Source organism: Cucurbita pepo, chromosome LG02 (assembly GCF_002806865.2).
Source record: "Cucurbita pepo subsp. pepo cultivar mu-cu-16 chromosome LG02, ASM280686v2, whole genome shotgun sequence".
Lineage (NCBI taxonomy): Eukaryota > Viridiplantae > Streptophyta > Magnoliopsida > Cucurbitales > Cucurbitaceae > Cucurbita > Cucurbita pepo.
Genome location: NC_036639.1, coordinates 4,331,064 through 4,357,493, shown reverse-complemented (window position 1 = coordinate 4,357,493; position 26,430 = coordinate 4,331,064). Strand labels below are relative to the sequence as shown.

At 35.5% G+C, this 26,430-nt stretch overlaps 3 protein-coding genes and 1 pseudogene across 3 annotated transcripts in view; 1 reads left to right on the top strand and 3 right to left on the bottom strand.

Annotated features, from left to right (window-relative positions):
* Positions 1-1,826: 1,826 nt before the first annotated feature.
* Positions 1,827-4,409, bottom strand: LOC111789115 (30S ribosomal protein S20, chloroplastic). Its single transcript, XM_023669759.1, has 3 exons — positions 4,157-4,409; positions 3,920-4,086; positions 1,827-2,249 (listed from the first exon to the last, which is right to left on the bottom strand). The coding sequence occupies exons 1-3, from the start codon at positions 4,311-4,313 to the stop codon at positions 2,019-2,021; spliced, it is 555 nt and encodes a 184-aa protein (XP_023525527.1). The 5' UTR covers positions 4,314-4,409; the 3' UTR covers positions 1,827-2,018.
* A 381-nt stretch (positions 4,410-4,790) lies between these two features.
* LOC111789113 lies at positions 4,791-16,772 on the bottom strand. Its single transcript, XM_023669757.1, has 17 exons — positions 16,564-16,772; positions 16,403-16,466; positions 16,168-16,276; positions 15,828-15,890; positions 15,571-15,674; positions 14,945-15,011; positions 14,758-14,829; positions 14,171-14,332; positions 13,228-13,301; positions 13,035-13,132; positions 11,438-11,545; positions 9,423-9,520; positions 8,706-8,843; positions 7,397-7,444; positions 6,647-6,761; positions 5,579-5,679; positions 4,791-5,098 (listed from the first exon to the last, which is right to left on the bottom strand). The coding sequence occupies exons 1-17, from the start codon at positions 16,631-16,633 to the stop codon at positions 5,012-5,014; spliced, it is 1,578 nt and encodes a 525-aa protein (XP_023525525.1). The 5' UTR covers positions 16,634-16,772; the 3' UTR covers positions 4,791-5,011.
* A 1,290-nt stretch (positions 16,773-18,062) lies between these two features.
* Positions 18,063-22,163, top strand: LOC111789114 (annotated as a pseudogene).
* Positions 22,164-25,088: 2,925 nt separating this feature from the next.
* The window catches only part of LOC111789288 (protein CUP-SHAPED COTYLEDON 2-like), a 2,297-nt gene continuing 955 nt past the window's right edge, over positions 25,089-26,430 (bottom strand). Inside the window, exon 3 of the mRNA XM_023670007.1 lies at positions 25,089-25,691. Within this exon, the coding sequence (XP_023525775.1) occupies positions 25,089-25,691 (603 nt within the window). The remainder of the gene's footprint in view (positions 25,692-26,430) is intronic.

Genomic DNA, 26,430 nt, shown 5'->3' with positions numbered 1-26,430 from the left:
ATATTACTAAAACACAAACGACAGTCCATTCTAATTCAACTTTATTTACATGGTTCGAGTCACCAACCCAACTAATTCAAAATTATCTTTATTCAAAAAAAAATTTCCAACTCAACCTAACTAATGTAGGTTTAATATATATATATATATTATTTATAAATATACGAAAAATTAAGATATTGGTTACCGTTTATTTCAATATCATGTAATCATGACGTCAAATTTTTTTTATATTTGATATTTTATTATAAGATATCTTTCTATTTATTATTCTTTTATATTCTTATAATTTATTTGATTATAAATAGATAAGTTAGGTGATGTAATATTGTGGTGAGGGAAGAATTAGTAATTGAATATATAAATAATTAAAATGTGGGGAAGGTGTGGCCACGCGGGCAGAGATAAATAGAGGGGCGGTGGGTGTGGTCACGTGGGAGGTTTGGTTCGTGGGTGCCACCGGTAACCGGTTGCTGACGGCAACTTAAAGAAAAGGAAAATGGAAAAAAACTGACAATTTTGGTTGTGATTGCGGCGCCGCGTGGGATCGTGCAACTTCTTTTGAAATTGGATGGAAAGTCATGGGAAGACTGTATCTTCTCATCTAACGGCTCTACTTGCCTCTAGATTCTGATGCTGCCACGTCATCTCTACTTCATTACCTTTATATCATATCTCTTTCTGCGTGTACGCTTCTTCTTTTCCTTTCTTTTCTTTTTTGTCCTTTTTCTTTTATCTTGGACCCAAGTTTTCATTCATACAAGTGTCATGGTGCGATTGAGGAGGACGGTCTGTCATCTAACACACCTAGAGATGTGCATGAAAGTTAAGTCAAGACATAGACTTGTTGAATGGTCGGGTAGAGTCTTGAGCCATAACTTCGAAAGTTCGGGTTCTAAAGGAAATTTGAGCATGCGATTCTGGAGTCAAGTCATATGAAGCTTGTCAAATTTGGTGTCAATTGGACACGAAATAGACGATCGACGAAATTGTATGTCCATTCGCCAAAATCATATTTATACCTACTAGACCAAAAACACCTCGAGGATGTACTTGGAGGCAGAGTTATCAGCCCACTATCCAGTTGGATCAAACACCCACTATCCAGAACAAAGCCAGTAAACGAGAGTCCAATGCCTCGATAGAACTTAGATGGATAAATGCTCGGGATGTCCCAATATTATGAACACATGGGCTCATTTTTTATTGCCATGGCAGAGTGAGCTACAATGACCAACGACATCCCGTGACTTGGGATGGCATCGAGACATGTGAGCCACGTTAATTGGAAACCAAAATGAGAATTGAAATGTGACATTACGCCGAGAGACCTTGGTCCCAAGTGAATGCAAGGTCAAGTCGAATGACTTGGCTTAGTGTAGAGGCAAGCTAGTTAGGCCACAGAAGATAGAACATCCAAGCACAGGCGGTGTGTGGTCAAACAAGTTTTGAATTCTGTAAAAGTTGTGTTCGGTCGATGAAGATGAACCTCGCTTAAAGTCCAATAAAACCACTTATACAGGCAAAAAAATGTATATGGGGCTTGAGCGACTCAAAACTTGTCGGTACTTCTAAGATATGAACGGAGAGTTTTGTAGCATTCAAGGCTAAATCGGAGTGGGGCTGATTTCATTTGTTTGGTATAGGTCTGTTTGGAGTAGTCTTACTAGCCTTGAATTGGGTTCTAAGCTACAATACATCTAGTTGGTTAGGGCCAACAACTACGGTACGTCTCCAATTGACTCGTCTAGGACAAGCTTAGCAACTTGGATGTGTTTTGAGTTTTATTCACCCTTAAAACAAGCTTTTGTTGAAGTAAAATTTTATGGAACCATTAACCAAGAGCACAGATGATATAGAAGTGAAACTGCAGCAGTAGACAAAGAACAAGATTCAAACTAAATATCAAATAAGAGAAACAGATGAAGGAAAATGAAACAAACTTGTCAATATCTGATCTGATCTGATCTTCCCACTCCTTCTTCAGCCCCATTAGCTATGAGAACAAGAGGGTAGCATCAGGCAGCTGCTGGTGAGGTAGGGGTGTACCAGCCATGGTGGATCTCTACAGCTTTCTTTCTTCTGGCTAGCCGAGATTTTCGGTGTGCTGCAGTGTTTCGGTGTAATGTTCCGACTTTCACGGCTTTGTCGATCACCGAGTATGCTTCTGCTATGAGCTTCTCAATTGGAAGAACTTCCTCTGATTGTGCTTCAGGTTTCTTCTTCAGATCATCTAAAGCTTCCATAGCCTGGAATTGTATGAGAGAAAGAATAGTTACCAAAAGAAAAATGAATGAAACTCGAAAAGGATTAAGCTACAACACTTTCGTTTTCTTGGAAGGATGACAAACGAGAACTTCGCAAACATATATATATATATATATTTTGATATGGAAGGATGACAAACGAGAACTTCGCAAACATATATATATATATTTGGACATCCATGAGAGTTTGAGCTAGCTTGCGCACACTTTAACTATTCTCTCGAGACAACTATATCATCCTACTATATTTTGTGGCCAAGGTCCCTCAAACAATATTACATTTCGGGTAGGTGGCCATCATGGCTTGAACCAATTCTTTCTAATTCCTTAGTTTTATAAACACAACCCTTTCGACCACTGGACCAATCCGTGGTGGCTAACGTTGCAAACATAATTAAACATTTGCAAGAGACACCAAAGTAAAAAAAAAGAAATTCGTCCTAGGTGCATAAGATTCTCAAACTTAAGATTATTTCAAGAAGGAACTCCAGTAACACAAAAGGTCACTTATTACTAGCACAGGGAAAAGATGTTAGTAATATTACACAGCTCTCCCATTGTAACAGCCCAAGCCCAAGCCCAAGCCCACGCCCACCGTTTGTAGGTACTGTTCTCTTTGGACTTTCTCTTTTGGGCTTCCTCTTAAGGTTTTTAAAACGTGTCGCTAGGGGAAGGTTTCCACGTCTTTATAAAAAATGCTTCATTCCCCTCTCCAACCGATGGGGGACCTCACATCCAAAGTTGAAACAACAACAATTATCACCAGCAACTAAATATTCGAACAACTTGGCCAAGCCAAACGCCATTCAAACACGTCAATTTGGTCTTTACCAACAAGAAAACCATCTAGAAAACCCATCTCTAGCCCATCGAAAAGTTCTATGCTGAAGCAATTCACCTCTGGACAAGAATATTCAATCATCTATAGCTGCCTAACTATTTTTGTGAGTCATTTTCCAATTCTTCATCAAGTATGGATGCTCGATAGTTCATACTATACAAAATATACCAAGGATCATTATTTAGTTCTCTACATGAGAAAATTAGTTTAGTTGCTTTGACTTCCCTGTAGTAGCCTACATTGTCGTTTCATGTCTTATTTGGGTGGTGGGCAGCGTGTATAACTATTTTTTATAAACAAGAACTTCAATTGATCAGATTTTCATATCAAGCAGCACAACTCAACAACAAAGCAACCAAGCCAACAAGCTACGATCGACCTTGACAAACAAAATCATACAAAATAATAGCAAGCATCAAGCATCAATTCTATCCAAGGAACACACAGAAGTACTTAACCCCTTCAGTTCTGATACAGTTCAGTTTTTTAAAAGTGCTTAACAATTAGGCAAATGCCAGCCAGAACGAAAATCACCAAGAAATTCAACATTCCAGTGCCAAAAATAAAGCTTGTAGAGAAGGAGGGGAGCTGTTAGGACTTGGGCTGGTTTGTTTCAAATAGAAATACTCAATCAAAGATGAAACAAATTCTGGAGTGCATAATTCTCAGACAGAACACACCCAAATTTATTCTCCACATTATCAACAGATACATTAGATTCATTTTCATTTTCAATTTCACGAGCGATGGATTTCATCAATTCCGAGAGAATTCCATAACAAAAATCTGAAAACCAGCCAAAATTAGGTACCTTCTTCATTCTGGTTCTGATTTCGGACTTCCGAGCTTTGTTATAAGTGCGTCTTTTCTCAGCCTGCCGGGCTCTCTTTGCAGCAGAATCAGCCTTTTTCTGAGGAGCCGCCTCGCAAACCACAGAGTAACGAAGTGGCCTCTGAGCTCCACTCATCGACAGGCACCCTAAACGAAAATGAACCAAAATAAACCCCAATTCTTCAAGAAATCAAAGTAGAAGACAGAAAGAAATTACCATCGGAGAAGGCAGAAACTGAAATATTGGACGAGAAACTGAGACATTTGAGAGCCAAAGAAGACGAGGAAACAGGCAAACAGGAGGAAGAAGCATTAAGGGAAAGATTCCCGAACTTAGAAGGAAGAGCAAAGCAACTAAATGAAGCCGCCGCCATTTTTCGCTGGGCAATTCACGAAGCTCCACAGTTTGAAGAATGGCGGTTCTACTACACTTTCGTATGCGCTTATCCACTGGAAGAAGAGCTACGCAGTATCGGTTTATTTTCCGTTATTTTTGGGTGTTTGGATTCCAGTTTTGTATATCCCCAACCAGGTTAAGTTTTAATTCCAACCCCACATAAGAGCCAAGGAGTATTAATTTCCAGCTTCTTCATTCATATTTTTGAATAAGTTATTATATTTTTATATTAATTTTATATATTTTGATAAAATACAAATAAAGATAAAAAAAATAAAAATTATTGAAAGAAGTTTATTAATATTGACTCATATTTTTATAAATTTGAACCCCCTTTTTTTTTTTTGGCTAAAATTCTCTATTTTAAGTTATTATATTTAAATAAGTGATTCAAACAATTGGATTAATTTTTTTCTTAAAAAAAAGTTTTATATGAAATATTTAAAAAAAAAAATTGACTTAAACAAATTCATTGTCCCAAGCAAATTTGACTAAGCAATCCATTCAGGAAACTGAACAAAGTAGAGAAATATTAGTGCACACAATCCATGGAAAATGCTCAATCTAGTTTCAACTTCTTCTGTGAACTCCTCGGATCAACTAGAAACCAAAGATGCAACTACCCTACGAACCATTGTATCTAAGGCTTGCTTACTTTTGATCCATACTAGACTCCTAAAATCTCTCAGCTGTCATTATTGCTGGTTGAGTTTCCAGTTTTCTTCTACTAAGATATGGACCATTTTGAACAGCTTCCTGCAACTGCAGACAAACCCGTGTAACGATTAGCAGGCATATAACCACTACGAAGTTCAAATTTTCAAACTCAAACAGCAGAATTACACACTACTTTTTTCCCAAGTAAGACGACAAGAGGCTTGATTCAGACATTGAGACAGCATAAAGCATATAACGTCGATCAAGGGGTTAGATGTTCAAATCTTCACCCCACATTAATTATAAAAAAAACAATAAAAGGATGTATACAAGATAAACTGAAAACATGGAGATGGCCTTTCCGGGCTATCTGCTTAGTTTTGTTTTTGTTGTTTTTCTCCCTTCCTTTCCTATTTTAAGGTATTATTGCATAGCCATACACATATTATATCAATTAGATTTTTCTTTCTTAATCAGACATGAGCCATACAACCAGAGCCAGTTTTGTGAGCACTACTAGAAGGAACTGCCTTGAAAAGGAAAATGTTGAAGAAAAGGATGAAATATTTATGCATCCCATCTAACCTTCGAAGCTATTCCAGCAAGGGCAGGATCGCCCGTAAGCCTTGTTGAAGACATGAATGTCTTATGGATAGCCAAACAACAGTTATATCTAGCTTCCATTCCTGAAAAAAAAATGAAAAAAAAAATTATATATAAAATTATAATAAAATATAAACCATGTGATTGAGATTAGCATCAAACATAGGGGGAGGATCGCTCAAATCTATCTAATTACATGCCAACCCGTGCATGAAATATTTGTTTCAAAAGAGTTTATGAATCTCACAAAAGCAGATTCATACAATAAGAAATGCGTTCATACATGAAGAATTGCATCATGAAAGACACTCCTGAAATGCACACCAAAAAATAGCGGCACCCTACATTACATTTTTCATAATGATATAATGCATGTCAATGTATTGAAATAATTAGACTACAAAAAAGACTTAACGACACCAAGATATGATTCAGAAATAAATGCTAATAAATGTCTTTGATCCAACAACAGACAAGAACAGCAAAGGGATTTGATCAATGGGAGCAATTCTAATACCCAACAGCATATTTCGAATTGCTTGGAGTTCGTAGGGTTGCTTTCACAGGGTCTAGAAAGCAATATATTCAGCAAACTTGTTATTAACAAGTGGGTGAATATGATTTGCAAGATTTTGGATATTAATTTGAAGAAAGGAAGTTAAAATTGAACATGAGCATAGGCCATCAACAATAATTCTTTTCTGAACATGCTTAGAACATTTCGTTTGAAACTGTGACACTGGAAGAACTAATGTTCTATACATCTGAAGAACATTGCAGGTTTGCATGCCAACGGCTAATACAAAAGCTTGAGAATGCTTAACTATGTCGCAACTAAAGAAATCAACAACCCTTAACTGGAACACCATAAAAGGAGGAGAATGCTCGCTTAATTATAATACTGTTTAAATTCCTGAGATAAATAACTAATTAAGTAAGATTTATGCTTGTAGCGACCGTGGGATTTCTAATGATGCATACACGACAATCATGAAAAAAATCTCTGATTTACTTCAAAAGATGGATGCAAGGGAGAGCAAGCACATATACCTATTTTTGTAGTCTCGGTACTTGCATCAGAAACTATATTTATTATGTCTTGTTTCGAGCAGATTTCCACAAGGCACCACGGTCGAGCGACCAACCCAGTTATCATTCTATAACTCTGAAGAAAAAGTTGTGTTAGCAAGTCATACAAATTTAAATACATAGGAAACTAGAACCCACATAGTTTCTTGCCCAGGATAATACTAAACCCATAACCAAGCAACCTTCTTACTGGAAGTTGAAACTTCCTAAACAAAAAACAAACTAAGAAAATTGTCTAGACCAAGGAAGACCCATTTGATGCAAATTTATAGGATGTGCTTCTAAATAAGATATTTATCCTCTAAACATCAAAATGTCTTGCTATGCCTAATTTACATGAAAAAACGCAAAGTACTACATATCTATATCAAATCTTCATACATGCACCCATTTCTATGCGTTCATATCCATGTTTTTTAGCATCTGCGTTCTCATTTTTTATGAAAAATAGGCCTCCATGCCAATGACCATACGCTAAGGTTGCAAGTTACCCCATCCACAATAATAAAGGATGATAAATCATCGTGAACAATACATTTTGAATTCTTTGCACCTTGCAGACTATTTTTAATTTAAGTATTGGCTTGACCAATATCATGTATTTTTATCTTTTGGGAATTTTTCTACAAAACTAAGATCAAGATTCTTTAAGGCCAGTTAAAAGACAGGTAAAGAGTGTTGGAAGTAACAAAAAATGACTGAAACACTCACCGCCAAGCGAATCTCAGAGTCCTGTTGAAGGACAGCTAGAATAAGGCCCTGCCATAGCAGCTTGTTAAGACTTTTAAAAACTATGATCATGAAAGAAATGAAGAACAATGTCAAAATTGTTGCTTGCTGAAGATAATTAAGTGAAAATAGGTCAATTTGTTCAGTTGAAGCAGTCTTGAGTGAAAAAGGATGATACCCTCCAGACTCTAAAAGAACACTAAAAACATCTTTCCATAAGGCTTAACAACAGTGATAACCAAGTAATGTATGAAGCATCACATCATATATCTTGGGAACAATGCTTTATAATGCGTTCAATTCAAGGCATAAGCCTTGAGGTAAGGAGGAAATATTGCACCTCAAGGGTGAGGCGGAAACATTGCGTCTCAAGGCTTATGCCTTCAACACATAAAAAAAGACCTACGCCTGTCCATGAACGCCTCTGAGGCTACAAGGCATAAGCCTTGTGTTCATTGGTAGTGAGCTATAGGGCCATGAAAATATCTGAGAGAACTTAAAAATGCACTGAAAACTAAGAAGGCATAAGCAGTTCAATTGGTTTACTTAACAAACAAAAAAGTTTTCACCTTGCTGTGTTATTTTAAAATAGAGCTAACTGCGAGTGTCTGCATTAACCAAAGAAAAAAAACTGCAAGGTAGCTAAATCTTTGACAACAACACAAGAAGGTGAATTTTGTTTTATTTTTCCCCTTCACTCTTGTTCTCTTTTTGTTTTTATTTGTTCACGGTGAGTTTTATTCTTTTTCCTATTTTACCTTTGTTTTCATTTTGATTAGATTCTTATTAACACAAGCAAGTTAGATGTAGTAATGAATATAGATGGACTATTGAGATATTTTCCTTTATAGTTATTAATTTTCGAGTATGTTTTGTACTATTGTAATGTTACATCTCATACTGCCTCAAGGCTTATGTCTTGCTTCTCGAGGTTGCCTTGAGGAATGTTTTCTAAAACATTGCTTAGCAACCAAATTAATTTCACGAACAGACAGCAATTCTTATTTCAAGAATCTGTTACACTTCGAAGCCTGTGGACCAACATGTTTGATATATGAACTTAACTCCATTACCATCAGCTTAAGCATTTTGTTTTAATTCTAACATGTAAGGAAACAGAGGAATGTCTAATCTTGTCAAGTGAGTGCAGAAGGATTGGCTTGAATTGGAATGACATATATTCTGCAACTAAAGCAGATTAGATATCCAATTCCAAATTGCTTTAGATAGGAAACATACTTGAAGCAGGAAAATATTATCAAAAGAAATAAACCCTAAACCCTTCACTCACTGATGGCGTCATTTTTGGACTTCTGGATGCAGTTTGATAAATTAAGTCCCGTAAATTTTCTTCTGCATTATCATTCAGCAGAACATCATTCTCAGATCGAGTTTCACCAAAGATGTTACCAAGAGCGTGCATGGCTGCCTGTATTGACAGTTGAAATATAAGTGAAATATTATAGGTACATAAAGCACATATCATTAGATACTCGCCTAGGTTTGAGTAAATGATTGGCGATGGCATATTTCAGTTCACATTCTATCACAAACATCTTTTTAAAACAAAATCCTTTCCGTTGTCAATATAACGCTTTACACAAAAGATAAAGAGTTAATGATTTTTGATAAATAGAAAACCAGTGCAAAAAGAGAATAGCAACACTTACAACCTTACAATCCAAAAAATATTCATAATTCCATATTTTCTGTTAAAACCATGGCATAGCAGGGAAGATACCACTGTTCCACATTAATCATTGTTGAAAACATTATCACTCTACTCTCCCACTAATAAGCCTTGCAAGAACTTTAGCGAAGAATTTTGTCATCCGAGAAATGTCTAGCTTCCAAGGGATTTTCCAAACTTAATCATTTACAAAGCAAGCTGAAACATCTAGTTTTTTTACCATATACTTACCTTCCCAAATGGTTTAACGAAAGAAACTGGGGTGTAGAAAACGATGGCATAAACGCAAATATAAGTCAAAGAGCTTAACATACTTACCAGCTGTTTACCATGTTCATGCCGATCAAACGCTGCGTTAATTACATACTTCACACAAGTTGGATAACTTGACAGCAGTAAAGTGGCTCCCCATTTGCCTGAGACAAATTTGATCTATACATGTTGGCTTTTGGGGATGAAATGTTTATAAAGGTCTAAATAAAATGTTAAAATGATGTAAAACACCTTCAGGCACGTTTGGTAACTTCCATTTATTGTTACTCGTTTCCACTTTTTTAATAAAGAAAAATAGAATTATCAATTACGCTTGTTAACTGTATTTTGTTTCTTGATCTTTCATTTTTATTGAATAATAAAAAATAATTAAAAAAATAGAAACGGGTTTGATAACCGTTGTTCTTGTTTTCTAAAATGTTTAATAAAAAAGGTAAAAAAAAATTATAAGAAAATTCGTTTCTAGAAGAATCCACGGAAAATAAATGTTTTTGGAGGCACCATTTCCCGAAGAAGACATTCATTTTGTTAATAAATTGAGCACTAACAAATCACTGGGGTCAAACAGATAATCAGTGAGCTTTTGTGGCTAATAGACAGATTATTGATGCATCTTTGATTGCTTATGAGCGAATAGATGAGATACATTGACAGATGGAATCGGTTATGGTGATCAAACTAGATATTGAAAAGGCTTTTGACAAGGTTGATTGGAATTTCCTAGACCTTATTCTGCAAGCAAAGGGTTTGGGCATCTGAGGAGGTGGAATAGGGGTTATATGCCATCTACTAACTTCTCCCTCTTATCAGTGGAAACCCCTTGGTAAGATCATTGCTTCTCGACGCCTAAGACAAGGTGTACTTCACACTTCCTTTTTACCATTGTTATGGACGCTCTTAGCAGAATTCTCTCCCTCGCGAAAATGAAAGGTTTGATTAAAAGGGTTTGAAGTGGACAGGGTGGATCTTTGCTTATCGATTACTCACCTTTTTTTCCATCCCCTGATGTCTATCACATTAATAATTTGTTCAACACCAATAATGAGTTTAAGGAAGCATCTGGGATGAATATTAATTGTCAGAAAACTGACTTTTTGGGGATTAATCTTGATACTTCTCTTGCAAGAGGCATTGGCAGCGAAATGGGGTTGCAAAATTGGAAAGTGGCCTGCTGATTATTTGGGTTTGCCTCTGAATGGTAAGCCAAAGTCTCAATACCTTTTGGATGCCAATAGTTGAAAATGTGCTCATATTTCAAAGTAAGGTCGACTGACTCTCATACAAGCTATTTTGGCTTATCTCCCCATCTACCATCTATCCTTTTCTCCTATTCCCTCAAAATCATCAGCATTCCTTTCTAATGTGTTCAATGGTCATCCATTCAAAAAAGAAAATGAAAATCCTTTGGCTGAATTTTATCTGGGCTTCCTTTTGGTCTACTTGGAACAAGCGCAATTCCCATATCTTTAAAGACAAGAAATTAAACATACACTCCTTTCGGACATCTATTACTTTTTTGGCTCTCTCTTAGTGTAAATCGATTGCTCCTTTTGTACCTATAGTTTATCTTCTCTCACGACCAATTGGGCAAGTTTTTTGCAATTCATTGGATAGGAACTTATCCTTAAGTAATTTCATCATATCAATGAAATGTTATGGTTTCCTATTAGAAAAAGATATCTACTACAAACCCCTTCTGAAAAGTAGAAACCTTAATAGTTACTGTACATTGCATTCTCATTGTAACAGTCAAAATCAGATCATAGATATTATTAACCAAAATGCCAATAGTTTCTAAGCATCCAATACTTATCTTAGTGGGTATATACGAGCTTTCATGTTCATAGTTTTCCATTAGGAAGGGAAAAAATTAAAAACAAGATAATATCTAACATGTTCTAAAGAGGTCGAGGTTTATTTTCTGGAGTCCTCATGCATTTAGAAATACATGCCAACTTCACTCTATCTCTTATTATAAAAATGGTAACAGAAAATCACAATCCAGTTGCTCGCATTAAATAAATAAATCTTAAATTACAAGTGGCAGTAGCTATACTTACTCGAACCAATTTGACCCAGTGCTTCGAATGCAGATTCACATACATTTACATCCTGGCCTTCAGATGATCCAAGAATTTCATCTATAGCAGATATTAAAATTCGTACACCTGAGAATATCAAAGCAAAACAAGAAACTATCAAAAGATTTCTTTGTCCTACTGATAATGACAAAATTTACAGATTCAGAAGACTAAATTAGGCAATAGGGTCACCTGTATTAGGTGATTATAGATTACTGTCAACTGCTTTCAACACAATCAATTAGATTGTGCTAATCTCTCAAGTGATTTTCATATTTTTGAATTTGTACAGCAAGAAAATCGATCATAAAAGGCTCTCAGTCTAGAAAACCCTTACTCGTAAAAGTAAATAATCCAACTCATAACCTGGGTAGGACATTGTTCGTGCAATTTTTCTACCTAGCCTTGCAATTTGTTTTGTAATTTTTTATCTAAATGATATTTATGCAAAACTTGAATTGAAAATATAATAAAAGGCACATGATTCCTTCTCTAAGAAACATGGACTCAATACAACACAGGCACATCGATTTCTAAAAATGTAGGACAGAGATATGTTCTGGACAGTTTTTTTATTATACTTCATCATAGATAAAAACATAGAAAGTCGAGTCAACTAACTATATTTTAAGAGCTTCAAAATATAGAAGAATTTAATTGGCCATAGCGTGATGAAGAAGATGTCATCCTAAAAGATTAGAAATTGTTATAGAATCCTCTCTCCTTTTCTTTTAGAACTCAAAGGACACAATTGTATAACCTATAAAACAGATCAAGGTCAAGTAAGGTCGTTCACTCCTTTTCTTTTATAAACTTTTTAGGTCTGGCTTTATTTTTAGCTGTGTCCAAAACTAGATAAAAAGAAAATAGAATAAATATTACCCATGTTTTTAGCATGTCAGACATGTTCGGAGTGTGTCCAGACGAACATGTGCATGATCAACATATTGAACACAACTCTTTTATGGAAAACATTCACACTCTTTATTAAGACCAATCGAAAAGAGACTACAAGACACTCGGTAGAAACTACTACACTTTGCTTTGCTTGAAATTTCTTGGGATGAAAAACTTAGTAGGGTGAAAGGGTATTTTTAGTAGAAGCTAGACAATATAGACCATATTGATATTCTAGATTTATTCCTAAAATGTCTACATATTCTTTTTCCTAAAATATGTGGACATTTTTATTCTTAAAATATCTAGACATCTATATTTCCAAAATATCTAGACAATGGGCTCATACAATTATTGGGCTTGACCCTATTGGACTAGTGGTGATCTTTTAACACGTGTTTTGACACAGAAGCTCTACCTAAAACAGAGCTAAAACAGTGTAATGCTTCCTAGTTCTTTCACATAGGTTATATATAGATGTGATCTTCATGATCTATATGTAGCTTGTATATCCATGGTGCCAAAACGAGTAATCATAGGTCCAAGGGATACGAGTGTCCCAAGTAAAACTTGATGGGAAGAGGTTTGGAATGTGAAAATTGAAATTTGACAAGTTAATCTAATTCAATCTAATTCACCTTTTTCTAATCAAATGAAATGCAGTAAACTTATTGCTTACAAGATTCATCTACAAGCGAGAAAATATTCTCTTTAGACAAAAGTCTTCCACTAATGACCATTGCTCTGGATCTTAATATAGACTCTGCCGACCGGTTGCTGCAATATACAACAAAAAAATTAAGAACACCATCAATATCCAAAGTCAGACCACTAGCTTGTATAACTGAAGTTTATAATTCTCTCTTCAAAACCTGATTATACAGCTTAGTTGTTGGAGAAAGCTGGTCCTTGGCAAAAAATTTGTACCATGTTCAATCTCCACTAACTTCATCAATTGGAAATATAATAAAATTATGTTATAAATTGCATAAAAAGAAAATCAATTATATCAGAATGAAAATTTTCAAGGTGGGATGATAAAACAAAGGAAGAACAAAAGAGAGCATGGTGTAACTCATGATGATTGCTCTAGCTCTATCAGGCATGCTTGAGTAAAAATATATCCTGGCCATAATTCTAATAGATTCCCAATCTGGAGATAATAAATCAAGAAAATATGGACTGCAAATTTATTGGAATGTCGAGAAAAAATTATGAAGTTACTGAAGAATTAAAGAGGCTTAGTTGGCTCACAAGACCAGTTCAAAAACATGCATGACTTACAAACCCTTCCCACCTCCATTATTTATAACCACCCTGCTAGCGAACTCTTTATCTAATGATCAATATAACCCTAACATCGTAATATTATTCCTAACAATTATTTTAATAACATTCTAAACAAATTCTTTGCGTTAGTTTTGCCAAAAGCAAGCAAGGCTACATTGCCGTGTCAAATTGCCCATTCCACTTCATCTACAATGATCGACCATAATGATTTTTCTTGCATGATCAAACCACTAAGCAACTACCATCTTGCTTCTTAACTAACAACAGGAAGTCAGAGAGGCAGCTCATTCAGCCATGACAATTCAAATCATGTCTGTTTCAAATTCATGTTAAGAATATGTTGTTGGATATCACAGTAACCAACTTGTACGAGTTTAATAACATTTACAAAAAGAAAGAAAAAAACTGAAGGGATAGCATAATTTCTAACACCATTTTTACTAATGTCTCTCAAGACCAACAATAAAAACAGACGGGGGATACACATGTTAGTGAACAAGAAAAAGGGAGTAGGAGATAGTAAACCTCGTACAAGAGCTCCAACACGCTTAAAGTTACAAGTGTGTCGTTTGAGTTGCTGATTTCACTTTCCAGTAGGTTTAGTAAATTTGAATTGTATACTGCAGATGCCACAGAGCTAGAAACTGAAAACAGTTTCACTATCAAAGCCATAACTCGGACTCTTCCCTGGGAAGTTTTAATTTCAATAAGAATCAGAAACACAAATTATTAGTAACTAAAGCCCTGTTTGATAAAAAAAAATTAGCCTCATTATCTACTCTTTACAGGTGTTTTCAAAAACTACAAAATGCAGTTTTCAAAAGCTTCCTTTTGTTTTTAAAATTTGGCTAAGAATTCGAATATTTTCTTAAGGAAGATGGATCCCCGTCGTAGAGAAATGATAAGAAAACAAGTACAAATTGAAAAAATGGCACTGATGCTAAAAAGAGACCACGTTAAACTTCTTGAGGGAAAATAAATAAATAAATAAACATAAGCTCTATTAAAAGAGAGCATGGTTGGAGGAATTTTTCTTTAAAATGATATTCAGCAAGCATTAAGTGTTGCACAATAAAATAAATATCTCAAAGTCAAAGTACCCGCTACAATACCAGAGATGAGCATGTTGAAGCTACAGTTCCTAGGTGTGTTGCTTCCGTTTTATTTGTTGGGAAGATGATTTCCTACAGAGCAATAAATTACAGTTAGTTTTGGCAAAAAAATATTTATTGTAACAAGATGCAGGACAAGTTAACCATATTGAGCAGATAAATAACCGCTATAGTATATTATATGTACCATCCCCTTTGGAAATGCAGCTAATTTCTTTATTGCATCCATTGATGAGTTAGCAACTTGTTCGTTACTACAAAAAAGAGTGACAACCTCACGCTTAGTTCCACACCAACATAAAAACAGATGAAACTAACGGATTCATAATCTAAAGAAAGCTGATATTTTTTTCTTCCTTTTTTGGAGTTAACAACATGAACGTTGAAAATGCAAGGAACACCGTCATTTGTTCCAATATTGAGGGCTTTAAATAGATTTGCATAGTTTAGGAGTTTTATCAGGTCAATGATGCTTAACACAAAGAAGCTGAGGGACAGGTGGGGAGTTCGTGGGGTTGAGAACCCCTAGACCCATAAAGGAATCATAGAATTCAATTATATAACAGTTTTGCAGCATTAACAAAATGTTCCTAAGTTGTAAAAGAAGTGTGTATTGGATGAATAATTCGACAGTTCTTTAATGATTCGAGAAAGCTGTGCTATTTATAGTTTCAAACTTAAAGTAAGGTTTTAAGTAGAAAAAATGTATGAACAATAAGTATTTAATTAAAAACACACAGGCACTATACTGGTACCATCCAAGGCTCAATCACATTCATAGTTTAATTCACAATCATCCGTATGTGTTCTTACCCATTGAGAAGGCACTCAATCAAAAGTGGATAGATGTTATAGTCAACAATAAGTTGTGGGGCCAACTGAGTAGTCGGATCGGTCTCCTCCAGCAGGCGAGTGACCTGAAGATATTTAGAATTCTTAGTTTAAGAACACAGAAGGCTATAATTAGCATAGTGATAACAAACAATGAAGTTCAAAAAGAAAGGGAAAAGTAATTGACAAGAAAGAGGGATAACTAGTTTAAGTTGAACATAGCAGCAACAAAAACCTACCGTTTTACAAGCTAAGCCTCTAACTGCTTGAGAATCTGCTTGTAGTCCAACCTGTACAAAGGGCTGCAGGAGGAGGGGGTATAGAAACAATCAATGCAACGGACAGACCATGAGGCACATCCAGGGATTCTAATAACATGATTGGAATTACTATTGCAGTTGAACAAAATAATGGGGGATTTCAATGAATTTAAACTCAATCAACTAGGCCCGCAATAGCGATAAACATGTAAAGAATTAAATGTCAAAAAAACCTCCCCCATGGCACCCTATTCACTGTAGTATCAGAAAACTCAGCACATCCCCAACATGAGTAAAAATACAAGGGAAGTGTTCATACCATATAATGTGGTATAAGTGAAGCACCATACTTGGTTTTGAATATCCTGTCGAGACATGCAACCAAAGTGTTTTCCAAACCAGGAATTTCCGCTTTTGCTTGTAAAGCACTTGAAGAAGAAAACAACACCACGTCAACAAAGAGAACCAAAAGAGCAATGAAAATACATAAAAGAAAATTGAAAAACAATCAATCAAACAAGAGATGCTTCGATTTTCATATCGTGTATAAATACTTGATTACGACGGGAAGGGGAAAGCGGCTGAAGAATTCCTTCACCGACGCATCAGTCCGAACACCTTCACAAATGGGAAATGATTAACGATGTCAGATTCTCATGCATTTTCAGTAGAATATGTAGAATTTGAAGTTGAAATTATGTATCAGATGGTTAACCGGGATAATTTGCGAAATCTGCAGCTGCTTCAAGTAGCTGAGTCGGATCATCCACAGCAAATTCCTCCATTTCTATGCCCAGAGTTTTCGTGTGGAAGTAAAAAAATGGAAAGAAACGATAGTTGAAAGGGACTGTGCAGAGAATTTTCAGTCGGCTTTTTCCTTGAGGAAGACGAAGCCCACCGCCTAAGAAAAGTATTTTATGAAAGGGAGTTGAATTTAATGTTAATTTCAAATTGAGCAATTTAATTTTGAAATTTATGTTTATTGATTAAACTGTCAACATTAAAAAAAATAAAAATAAATAGTTCCTAAAATAATTTTATTAAAATTACAGAGTTCCATAATTTAAATTTGATCTATTAGATTAATTAATAACACACAATTTAAAATTTAGATATAATTAAACATGAAATTAAATTAAAAATGTATAAGCATATATTAACCTTTTTTTAATTTATGAATCAAATAAAAACTTTTAAAGTTATAAACTAACATTATAATTTAACCTAAACTTAAATTTAAATATATATTTATTAATTTATTTTAAATGCATATTAAATTAAATTAAATGCCTGATTCAAAGTTGTTGATATTCGAAAATTCGATTAAATCAAATTATTAATTTTAAATTATAAAAAGTTGAGTTCAATTATTTTTTATTTTTTCTTTTTCTACTTTTCGGGTGAATTGAGTTTTTAAGACATAAAAAATATGATAAGCTTGAATTTTTTTGGTCGGGTCAACTATTCAACCTGTAAATAGAGTTACAATCAACCCAACCCCACTCTACTCTTAAAATTATGATGAGATTAATAATATTTGATTTTTTTTTTTTAATGATGTGTTGTGATTTATAATATTTGAGTGATTAATCTGGTCAGTAAATATGATATTTCCCGACATCCCAACCAATCCAAAAATAAAAATGGTTAAGTTAAATTGGATTGATTTGGACTGTGAACTCTATTTGATTGTTTAGGTCACCAATCATTCTAGTTTATCGATTTTGCAACTTAACCTATATGTACTTTTAACGTGTTTTTTATTGTTTTTTTTAAGATAATGTTAGGAAGTTAGATAATTTATGAAGTATCAATAGATAATTTTTGAACATATTGGTAATAATTTTTTTAAATATTTTTTATGAAGATAAATGATGTTAATATTACTTATAAAATGATAGATATTTTTTAAATAGGGTAGAATTTAAAAATATTATTAAAAGTTTAAGGCTGTTTTTAAAATAATAAGATATTCATGACATTTTATAAAAAAGAAATAAGATGAAAAAGATAATTTTTTAGATTTATTTAAAGTTTACGGATTAAAAAATAATAAATATATATATATATATATATATATATATATATATATATTTATTTATTTATATATTTGGGAGAAATTATAAGTTTATGAGTATTTTTATTAATTTATTTGTAAATTAAAAAAAATAAATAATAAAAAGAAAAAAAAAAAGAAGAAACCCTATAAACCCTTTCTTCGTCTCACTCTCACGTGCTGCTCTTCTTCTTTCCGCCGGCTGCTCCTCCCTTTCGGCAGCTTAGTGTTGACGCCGTCGCCTCTCTCCCGTTCAGAGCTGCAGCCGCGGATATATCTTCTACTCTTGCCTCAGCAGTCTTCCTCCTTGCAGTTTGAACTGATTTTCTACTCTCCTGTTGTAACTGGTATTATCTCAATCTCATTCTCCATCTATATCTTTTTTCAAACTTGAAAAACTCAAATTAGGAATTGTCTAATGAAAGAAAGGAGGTTATGTTTTGATTTGTTGTAATTATTTTTTTCAACAACTGCAGTATAGCAACAAAATAGAAATTAGTCTCGCAGCAGATTGGGATTTTTCGAACTGTCGTATGCCACCCTCTGCCTTTTGATTTATTGCATATGTCTGTCAAATAAAGCTTTGATTATCCATATATCTCTTTGGTCTCTGCTGAGAATTGCCTTGTTTCTTATCTCCCGAAGTAGTAAATTTTATTTCAGAAACTTGCACCTCCATGGATTGTTGTTTCTGGCGCCTTCTTTCAAAGCGCACACCACAGCTCTCTTGAGGATTATTGGGAGTGAGTCCCACATTGGTTAATTTAGTGGAAGATCATGGGTTTATAAGTGAGGAATACTATCTCCATTGGTATGAGACATTTTGGGAAGCCCAAAGCAAAGCCATGAAAGCTTATGCTCAAAGTGGACAATATCATACCATTGTGGAGAGTCGTGATTCCTAACAGGGTATCAGAGTCATGCCCTAAACTTAGCCATATCAATAGAATCCTCAAATATCGAACAAAGAATTGTGAGCCCCGAAGGTGTAGTCAAAAGTGACTAAAGTGTCGAACAAATGGTCTACTTTGTTCGAGGGCTCCAGAGAAAGGAGTCGAGCCTCGATTAAGGGGAGGCTATTCAAGAGCTCCATAAGCCTCAGGGGAGACCTATAGTGTACTTTGTTCGAGGGGAGGATTGTTGAGGATTATTGGGACTGAGTCCCATATTGGTTAATTTAGTGGAAAGATCATGGGTTTATAAGTGAAGAATACTATCTTCATTGGTATGTGGCCTTTTGGGGAAGCCCAAAGCGAAGCCATGAGAGCTTATGCTCAAAGTGGACAATATCATACCATTGTGGAGAGTCGTGGTTCATAACATGGTATCAGAGCCATGCCCTAAACTTAGCCATGTCAATAGAATCTTCAAATATCGAACAAAGAATTGTGAGCCCCGAAGGTGTAGTCAAAAGTGACTAAAGTGTCGAACAAAGGGTTTACTTTGTTCGAGGGCTCCAGAGAAAGGAGTCGAGCCTCGATTAAGGGGAGGCTATAGGCTATTCAAGAGCTCCATAAGCCTCAAGGGAGACCTATAGTGTACTTTGTTCGAGGGGAGGATTGTTGAGGATTATTGGGAGTGAGTCCCATATTGGTTAATTTAGTGGAAGATCATGGGTTTATAAGTGAAGAATACTATCTTCATTGGTATGTGGCCTTTTGGGGAAGCCCAAAGCGAAGCCATGAGAGCTTATGCTCAAAGTGGACAATATCATACCATTGTGGAGAGTCGTGATTCCTAATAAGCTCGATGGATATCCTCGTAGTATGGAGAGTCGTGATTCCTAATAAGCTCGATGGATATCCTCGTAGTATGGATATATTCAGGTTGCTTCAAATTGATAATATAATAATAAATAAAGTAAAATGAAATGGGGGTACCCAATTTAAGAAGTATTCCCGGGTTCTCTTGCAAATTGCATAATCTATTCTCTCAACAAAACCTTGTTGGAGTCTCTTAATTTCGTTTCTTCTTAGCATCACTTTCTTACTATCTGGTGAACAGTTGCTTATTTTTATTTAGGTTTCTTGAAGCTAAATTTAACGTTTATCTCTTTCTTCACTTCTGTTAGCTTTTTCTTTGGTTATTTTGTTGTTACCCATCTTGATTTCTTGGTTGAATTTGAAATGAGGTAAAAGATCTGCGTTCGTTTGGTTTTCTTGTGGGAATTAAGCTTGTATTGCTGAATTATTTTGTTTTCCTTTTTGTTTTTTGTTGGTTTCACCGGAGCAATGCAGCATAAAAACATACGATTGAATGAAGTAGTTGCATGTGAATTGTTCGACGAAATGCCCAAATGGAGTTTTCGATTGGTCATGTCTCTTTGCATTTATCTTCTGTTCTGTTATTTGATATTAGACTGTTGTTTTGCTATTTGTTGGTGTAGAGGCTTAATAGCTGTGAGTATGAGCAACGAGGTTGGTGCTGTTAAAAGTGTAGAAGGCTATAAACCCCCACCAGAGTTCGAGGAAGACGACAGGGAATTTCTTACTGATATTTCTTTGTCGGACTCTGTAGAGCTTTGGCTTATTCAATGGCCTGCTAACCAAGTAAGATCATATAAACTAATTTAGGAAAATAGGATAGCTAAGCTACCTTCAATTTGGGAGAAACTAAAATGAATAGCCATCATAAATGTACATTCTTTCAAGATTGAAGTTTGTTGCAGCCATTGGAAATACTGTTTTACTCGAGACGGATTTATTATTTTCTTTATTGCCTACTGTAGGCTCCGGATTTTGATGGCCAAGAATTTTCTCTCCAACATCGTCCTGATGGACATTTGGGCAGCTTTCAGGGTTCATCTGGTAATCATCATTTTATCAGTGATTTACTATGCTACAATCTTGTCATAACAACAAATTTCCTTTACTCTTTGAATTAATCTAGTATCAGTTTTTTTTTAAAAAAAGAAAACAGTTGGTGCATGAATATGCTTGAAGCATGTTTGTTTGAAAGTGATTTACATCTATTCTGTTCTTTTTTTTATAATGAGTTCAATTTATTCGCTGTTTCCATCAAAAGGAAAATCATATGATGTGGTCAGCTGTGTGGCTCAAGAACCTGAGGCTTCTGTCTTTCTACCATCTTCATCAGACACCAGATTAGGTAAATGCCCCATCTTTGTTTTGAATTTGTTTTACGTCACATGTCAGTAGCATCAGTCTCTATCTCTCTTTTTCTTAGTGTTAAACTTGGCTGCACTCATTCTGCACCAGTCCTGCTCTCATCTAGATTACGAGATGGTAGTTTCATCTTTAATACTAATGGTGTTAATACCTGGACTTCTAGCTTTTCCTTTGTCCCCAGTGAACCCCATTCCGTATGTTTTTCACATGCCGGTATGTGCCGATTAGTGCGGTCTAGAACTTTTAATCTACTCCTTCCATTGTCAACGAGGTCGATGCTGGTTCTTCTACTACAAGTCTTAACATTATACTAGACAGCTATAATATGCTAACACTTCATTCAACTTTCTGTCATGTCTAAAACGCTGAACGCAAACGATCAATGTTGGTACTTTGTGCATCTTAATTTGAGTCCAACGTCTCCTGACGTTTGTTCAAATCATGTCATATTCTAGTGGCACAATGTCTAAACTTCTGTGTTTTGATTTGTCCTTTTACTCCTGAAGTTGGAAAGATTGCCCGGCGGATATCTCTCGTGCATTACCCAGAACCTGAAGAACTCGAAAAGGCCACCCCTATGAAATCAGTATATAAAAAATCTTCTGGAATGTCACTGACCACTTCATCTCGTCCAACTACAACATCACGAGGCCCACACTCGAGCAGTAGAAGAACAAGCTCTACACGAAGTAGTAAGCCAAGAAGTTCAATATCTGAATGTGGGGAACCATCAAAGCCTTCAAGTATTAAACAGGAACCAGAACCCTCCGAGTCCAGAGATTATCTGAAAAAGGATTCATCGAAAAGAAAACGTTCACAAGCCTAGTCGATTGACCCGACTAACCACTCTACTCAAGATTGAGGGATGTGATCATAGTGCAGCAACTTTTTCAGGGCCCTCCCGGCTATCCAGTGAAATGTAAAACAAAAAAAGCAAAAGAAATGAATGAGGTGTCTGCAGACTGTATTCATTAGTTTTTGACTGGTTACTAAAGTATGTCTGTACTCTTATTTCCCATTTGTCTTTCCTTGGATTAATTTTGGAGCAGTTTTACGTCATGGGAAGTTGTCTTTTTGATCTGTCATACTAGTTATAGAAAATTCTTCATTAATATATTGTTTATTAATTCATCTGCATTGTGACATTAGTAGTGGACGTGGAAATGATTTTGATATTGAAGGGAAACTATATGCTACCAATCTAGCATAAAATAAATATGAGAATGATAGAGCGTTAGAGTGAATTGGTTCGATTCTTATCTAGGATCTAATATCTTATGGCTTTATCGACAACTTAAATGTAATATGTTAGATAGATATTTCGTCGAGTTCTTACGAAAAAGTTGAACACAAAATCAGTTTATGGGTAGGGTAGGAATATGAATATTGAAGGGGGAGAAGTGAAAAAAAGGTGAAAAGAAGGGAAAATTGATTGAAATGGAAAGGACATGGTGTCCTTTAACCAAATGGAGGAGTACCCATCTGAGAGTACAGACACATCATATTACATGTGGGGAGGTCCTACATGTTTAAGGTGTATAGCCTTTTTGTCAATGCCAAAAAGCCTAAACCCACACACAACATCAGATGACCCTAATCCAATCTCCATCTCAACCTCTCCTATTATCGTCCTTTTTTCCTTCTTTCTCCCCTTAATCGAGATTCGACTCTAACTTTAAGGCATGACTCTAATACCATGTTAGATGAACACGACTCTTCACAATGGTATGATACTATCCACTTTGAGCATAAGCTCTTGTGACTTTGCTTTGGATTTCCCCAAAAGGATCATGCCAATAGAGAGAGTATTCCTTGATTATAAACTCATGATCATTATGTGGGACTTTCATTGAATTTATTGTTAATTTTAAAATATGTATTTTTACTTACTATATAATTATATATACATATTTTTTTTATTTGACTTTAATTAAATGTCTAAAAAAAAATGAATAAATAAATATTTTACTTTTATTGAATAAATGACTCGAACAAGTAAATCAACCCAATCTAAAAAATTTAAGATTAAGTTGAATTGCAAAAATTTTCAAACTCAATAATTGGGTTGTATCTAAAATTATCTCGATCCAACCTACTCACCCTAGTCTCTTTGTTTCTGTGTCTATAGAATTTGAAACATTAAAGTACAAACATGTTTATACGAGAAAAGATGGAAAGGGCCAAGGAAGTTTAAATAATGTCTTTGAATCTTCGGAATGATTTTAAAGCTTGTTATTATAAATGATTTCAAACCATTTACATCAAAGTTTAAACGAGAAAGATATGAGCAAAAGAAGATTGGAGGACGAGACGGACATGACCGTGACATATTCTCATGTGTTGTTGATGTGTCAAATATTGTGGCATTCAAAAGTCATATCTATTTGGCATGATGAATAACGTGGCATAATATCATCACATTTTATGATGTGAAAAACAACTTGTCATATGTAGATGAACCTACAACCAATTGGTTAACAACCAACTGCTCTACCACTGAACTACTGAGGAACAACGGTAAATTGGGTTTTAGAGAATTCAATTCCCATTCTCAACCCATGACCAATATGAACTCGAGGTTTCCTTCGTAACTCACGGAACTTCTTCGTCCGTTCCATGCCTAACCTCAAAGTGGCTCTATTTCATTATATTCCATCCATATCCCATATCCCAATTCCATTCATTTAATATCCCTGTAGTGTCATTGAGTTCTTTTTATTAAATACCCGGTTGGTTCATCCAACTCGATATTAATAGAGTCCCCCAACAATTTTGAAGAATAGAGTTAAAAGACAAAAGAAGTACCTTACAAGAAATTTCTACGTGCAAGTACGGTGATGAAGTTCCTACACATAAGAGAGCAGCGGAAGAAATTGCATATTGCAAAATTGAATTTCTTTTAAAGAGGACAAAGTTATTCACTCACCAAGGCGCCGTAATGGTCAAATTTACAATAACGTGAAACATGGTTAGTGTTTTTTTTTAGAAAAATGATCGGTAGTCATTAACTCACGGAAAAAGTTCAGAAAGATTACCAGTACTAGAGGATTCACAACAACACAAAGAATGGAAACACACGGTGCCTAAAGTTTTTGAGTACAAATAAACTCTCGCATGTCGAGTGTTGTTTCTCCTTCGGTTATTTGTTTCAGTGTAGAGATAATGGAACCGAAACCCGAAAAAGGTTTATATCCAATGGAAAACAAACAAAGATTGCATATTTATTACTGAAAAAGAAAAAGTTAAAAAAGCAAAAAAAAGGAGTGAAAACTTTGGCAGAAGGAGCAGGAAGGTAACTTCTGAAGATAGAGAACAATTTAATAAATGAGGAAGAAGACGACACACAGAGTAGCAGACAGGTAGCTTTCTAATCTCACACAACCTTCCTGCTTCCTACATATATGGATTTTCCTCTTCTCTCCCAAATCAAGTTCTTCCATTAATTACTTCAAAAAAACACACACCCATCAACACTCACTGTCCTTTCTTTTTGTTGTTCGTTCTACTCGGCATCATTAATTGGAGGGTAGAACAAAATACCGTTAAGTAGAAGTCTAAAGGGATACCCAGAGAGGACAATATCTTAACAGTGGTGGGCCTAGGCCATTACAAATAGTATCAAAACCCGACATTAGAAGATGTGCAAGAAGCTACTCCACAAAGGGTAGACACTGGATAGACACGAATTAGTGTGGCAATAAAGACACGCGGCCCCAAAGGGGGTGGATTTGGTGGGGTCCCACATCGATAGAAAGAAAGAATCGAGTTGCCACAAAGACACTCGGCCCTGAAGGGGAATGGTGGATTGTGATACCTAACATTGTTTGAGGAGAAAAGCGAAACACAGGAAACTTTTTCCTTTCCTTAGCAGACCCATTTTAAAAATCTTCAAAAAATTCAAAAAGGAAAGTTTAGACAATATATGCTAGTAGTGAGTCTAGCTGAAACCTCGTAATCATAAAACAGAAAGCGGAATTCATTTAAAGATGCATTTTTTGGAAACTAAAATAAACAGAGCTTATAAATTCTGAAGAACAGAGAAATTTCCTGGCTTATTCAATACGACCACATGCAGTCGAGTTCAGTGGAGTTCATGAATCTTGTTTCGTCGGAGACGGCCCAATTTCCGGCTGAGCTGCAAGCGCCGATATCGGCTGATGAGATATTGCCGTGGTGGACCGCCGTCGTTGAAGGAAGGTTGGCCGGCGAGTAGAAGAATGGAAGTTGGAGATTCTCTTGCAGGCTCCGCAGACTTGGGAACGCCGACAGGCCGATGTTTCGGTGGAAGCGGGTAGATGGGTCGGCGGCGGCGAGTGGTGGTAGAGGGGCAAAATCGTAATTTGGGATGTTTAAGCTGCCGCCGGCTGTGGTGGAGAAACAGGACACGTGCTCTCTTGCTGCTGGGCTGTTGTACGAGCGGCTGTCACGGTCGGGTATGTTACCAGACGCCGTCGAAATGGTGGCCGGAGCGGAGTAAAGTGACGAGTCGAGAAGTGGCGGGAGAGACACCGAGGACGGCGAACTTGGTTCTGGGTAGACGTTAACTGAACCGGGAACAAACCGAGCTTTCTTTGAACCACCGCCGTTGCTCGAGGTGGCTCCGCCACCTCCACCGCCGGCGCCACTCTTCTGAAACACCCTCGAAATCACCCACTCATCCTGCATTATAATAGAACATAATCAAAATCCGACCAAACTCAAATACATTAAAATTTTCAAATTTCATACATAAAATCATCCAAAATTAATAATAATTTCTTTAAAAATGCTTATTATGCTTCAAAAAAAAAAAAAAAAAAAATTCTCCATCGTTAATTTAAAAACTAGCCCATATTATAATTTTTTTAATCTTGGGCTTTGTTTCTTTCTATGAATTAAATTACTAAAATAATCATCCTTCAAAAAAAATTCTAAAATCGACCAGATAATATTCCTTACTTCTGAATTAATGATTTTATTCTTAATTAGTCAACCTGTGATTACTCCCCTCTTAGTAATTAATACTCCATCGTTATGTTTGTTAAATGAAAGTAACACGTCAGCTAATTTAGGAAATGATCATGAGTTTATAATCAATACTATCTCAAATTGGTGTGAAGCCTTCTACGGACGCCCAAAACAAAGACATAAGAGCTTATGCACAAGGTGGACAATATCGTACCACTGTGGAGAGTCGTGTTCAACTAACAATGTTTAAGTTGTTGAATGATGAAAGTCTAAGGTCTCTTGATTTGAGACCTTTTGGAGAAGCCTAAAGCAAAGTCCCGAGAGCTTATGCTCAAAGTGGACAATATCATACATTGTGCAGAGTCTGTTAGTCTAAGATAAGGAACTAATTAAACTATATAAAAACCCTAACTTGAACAAAAAAAAAAAAAAAAAAAAAAAAAAAAATTTT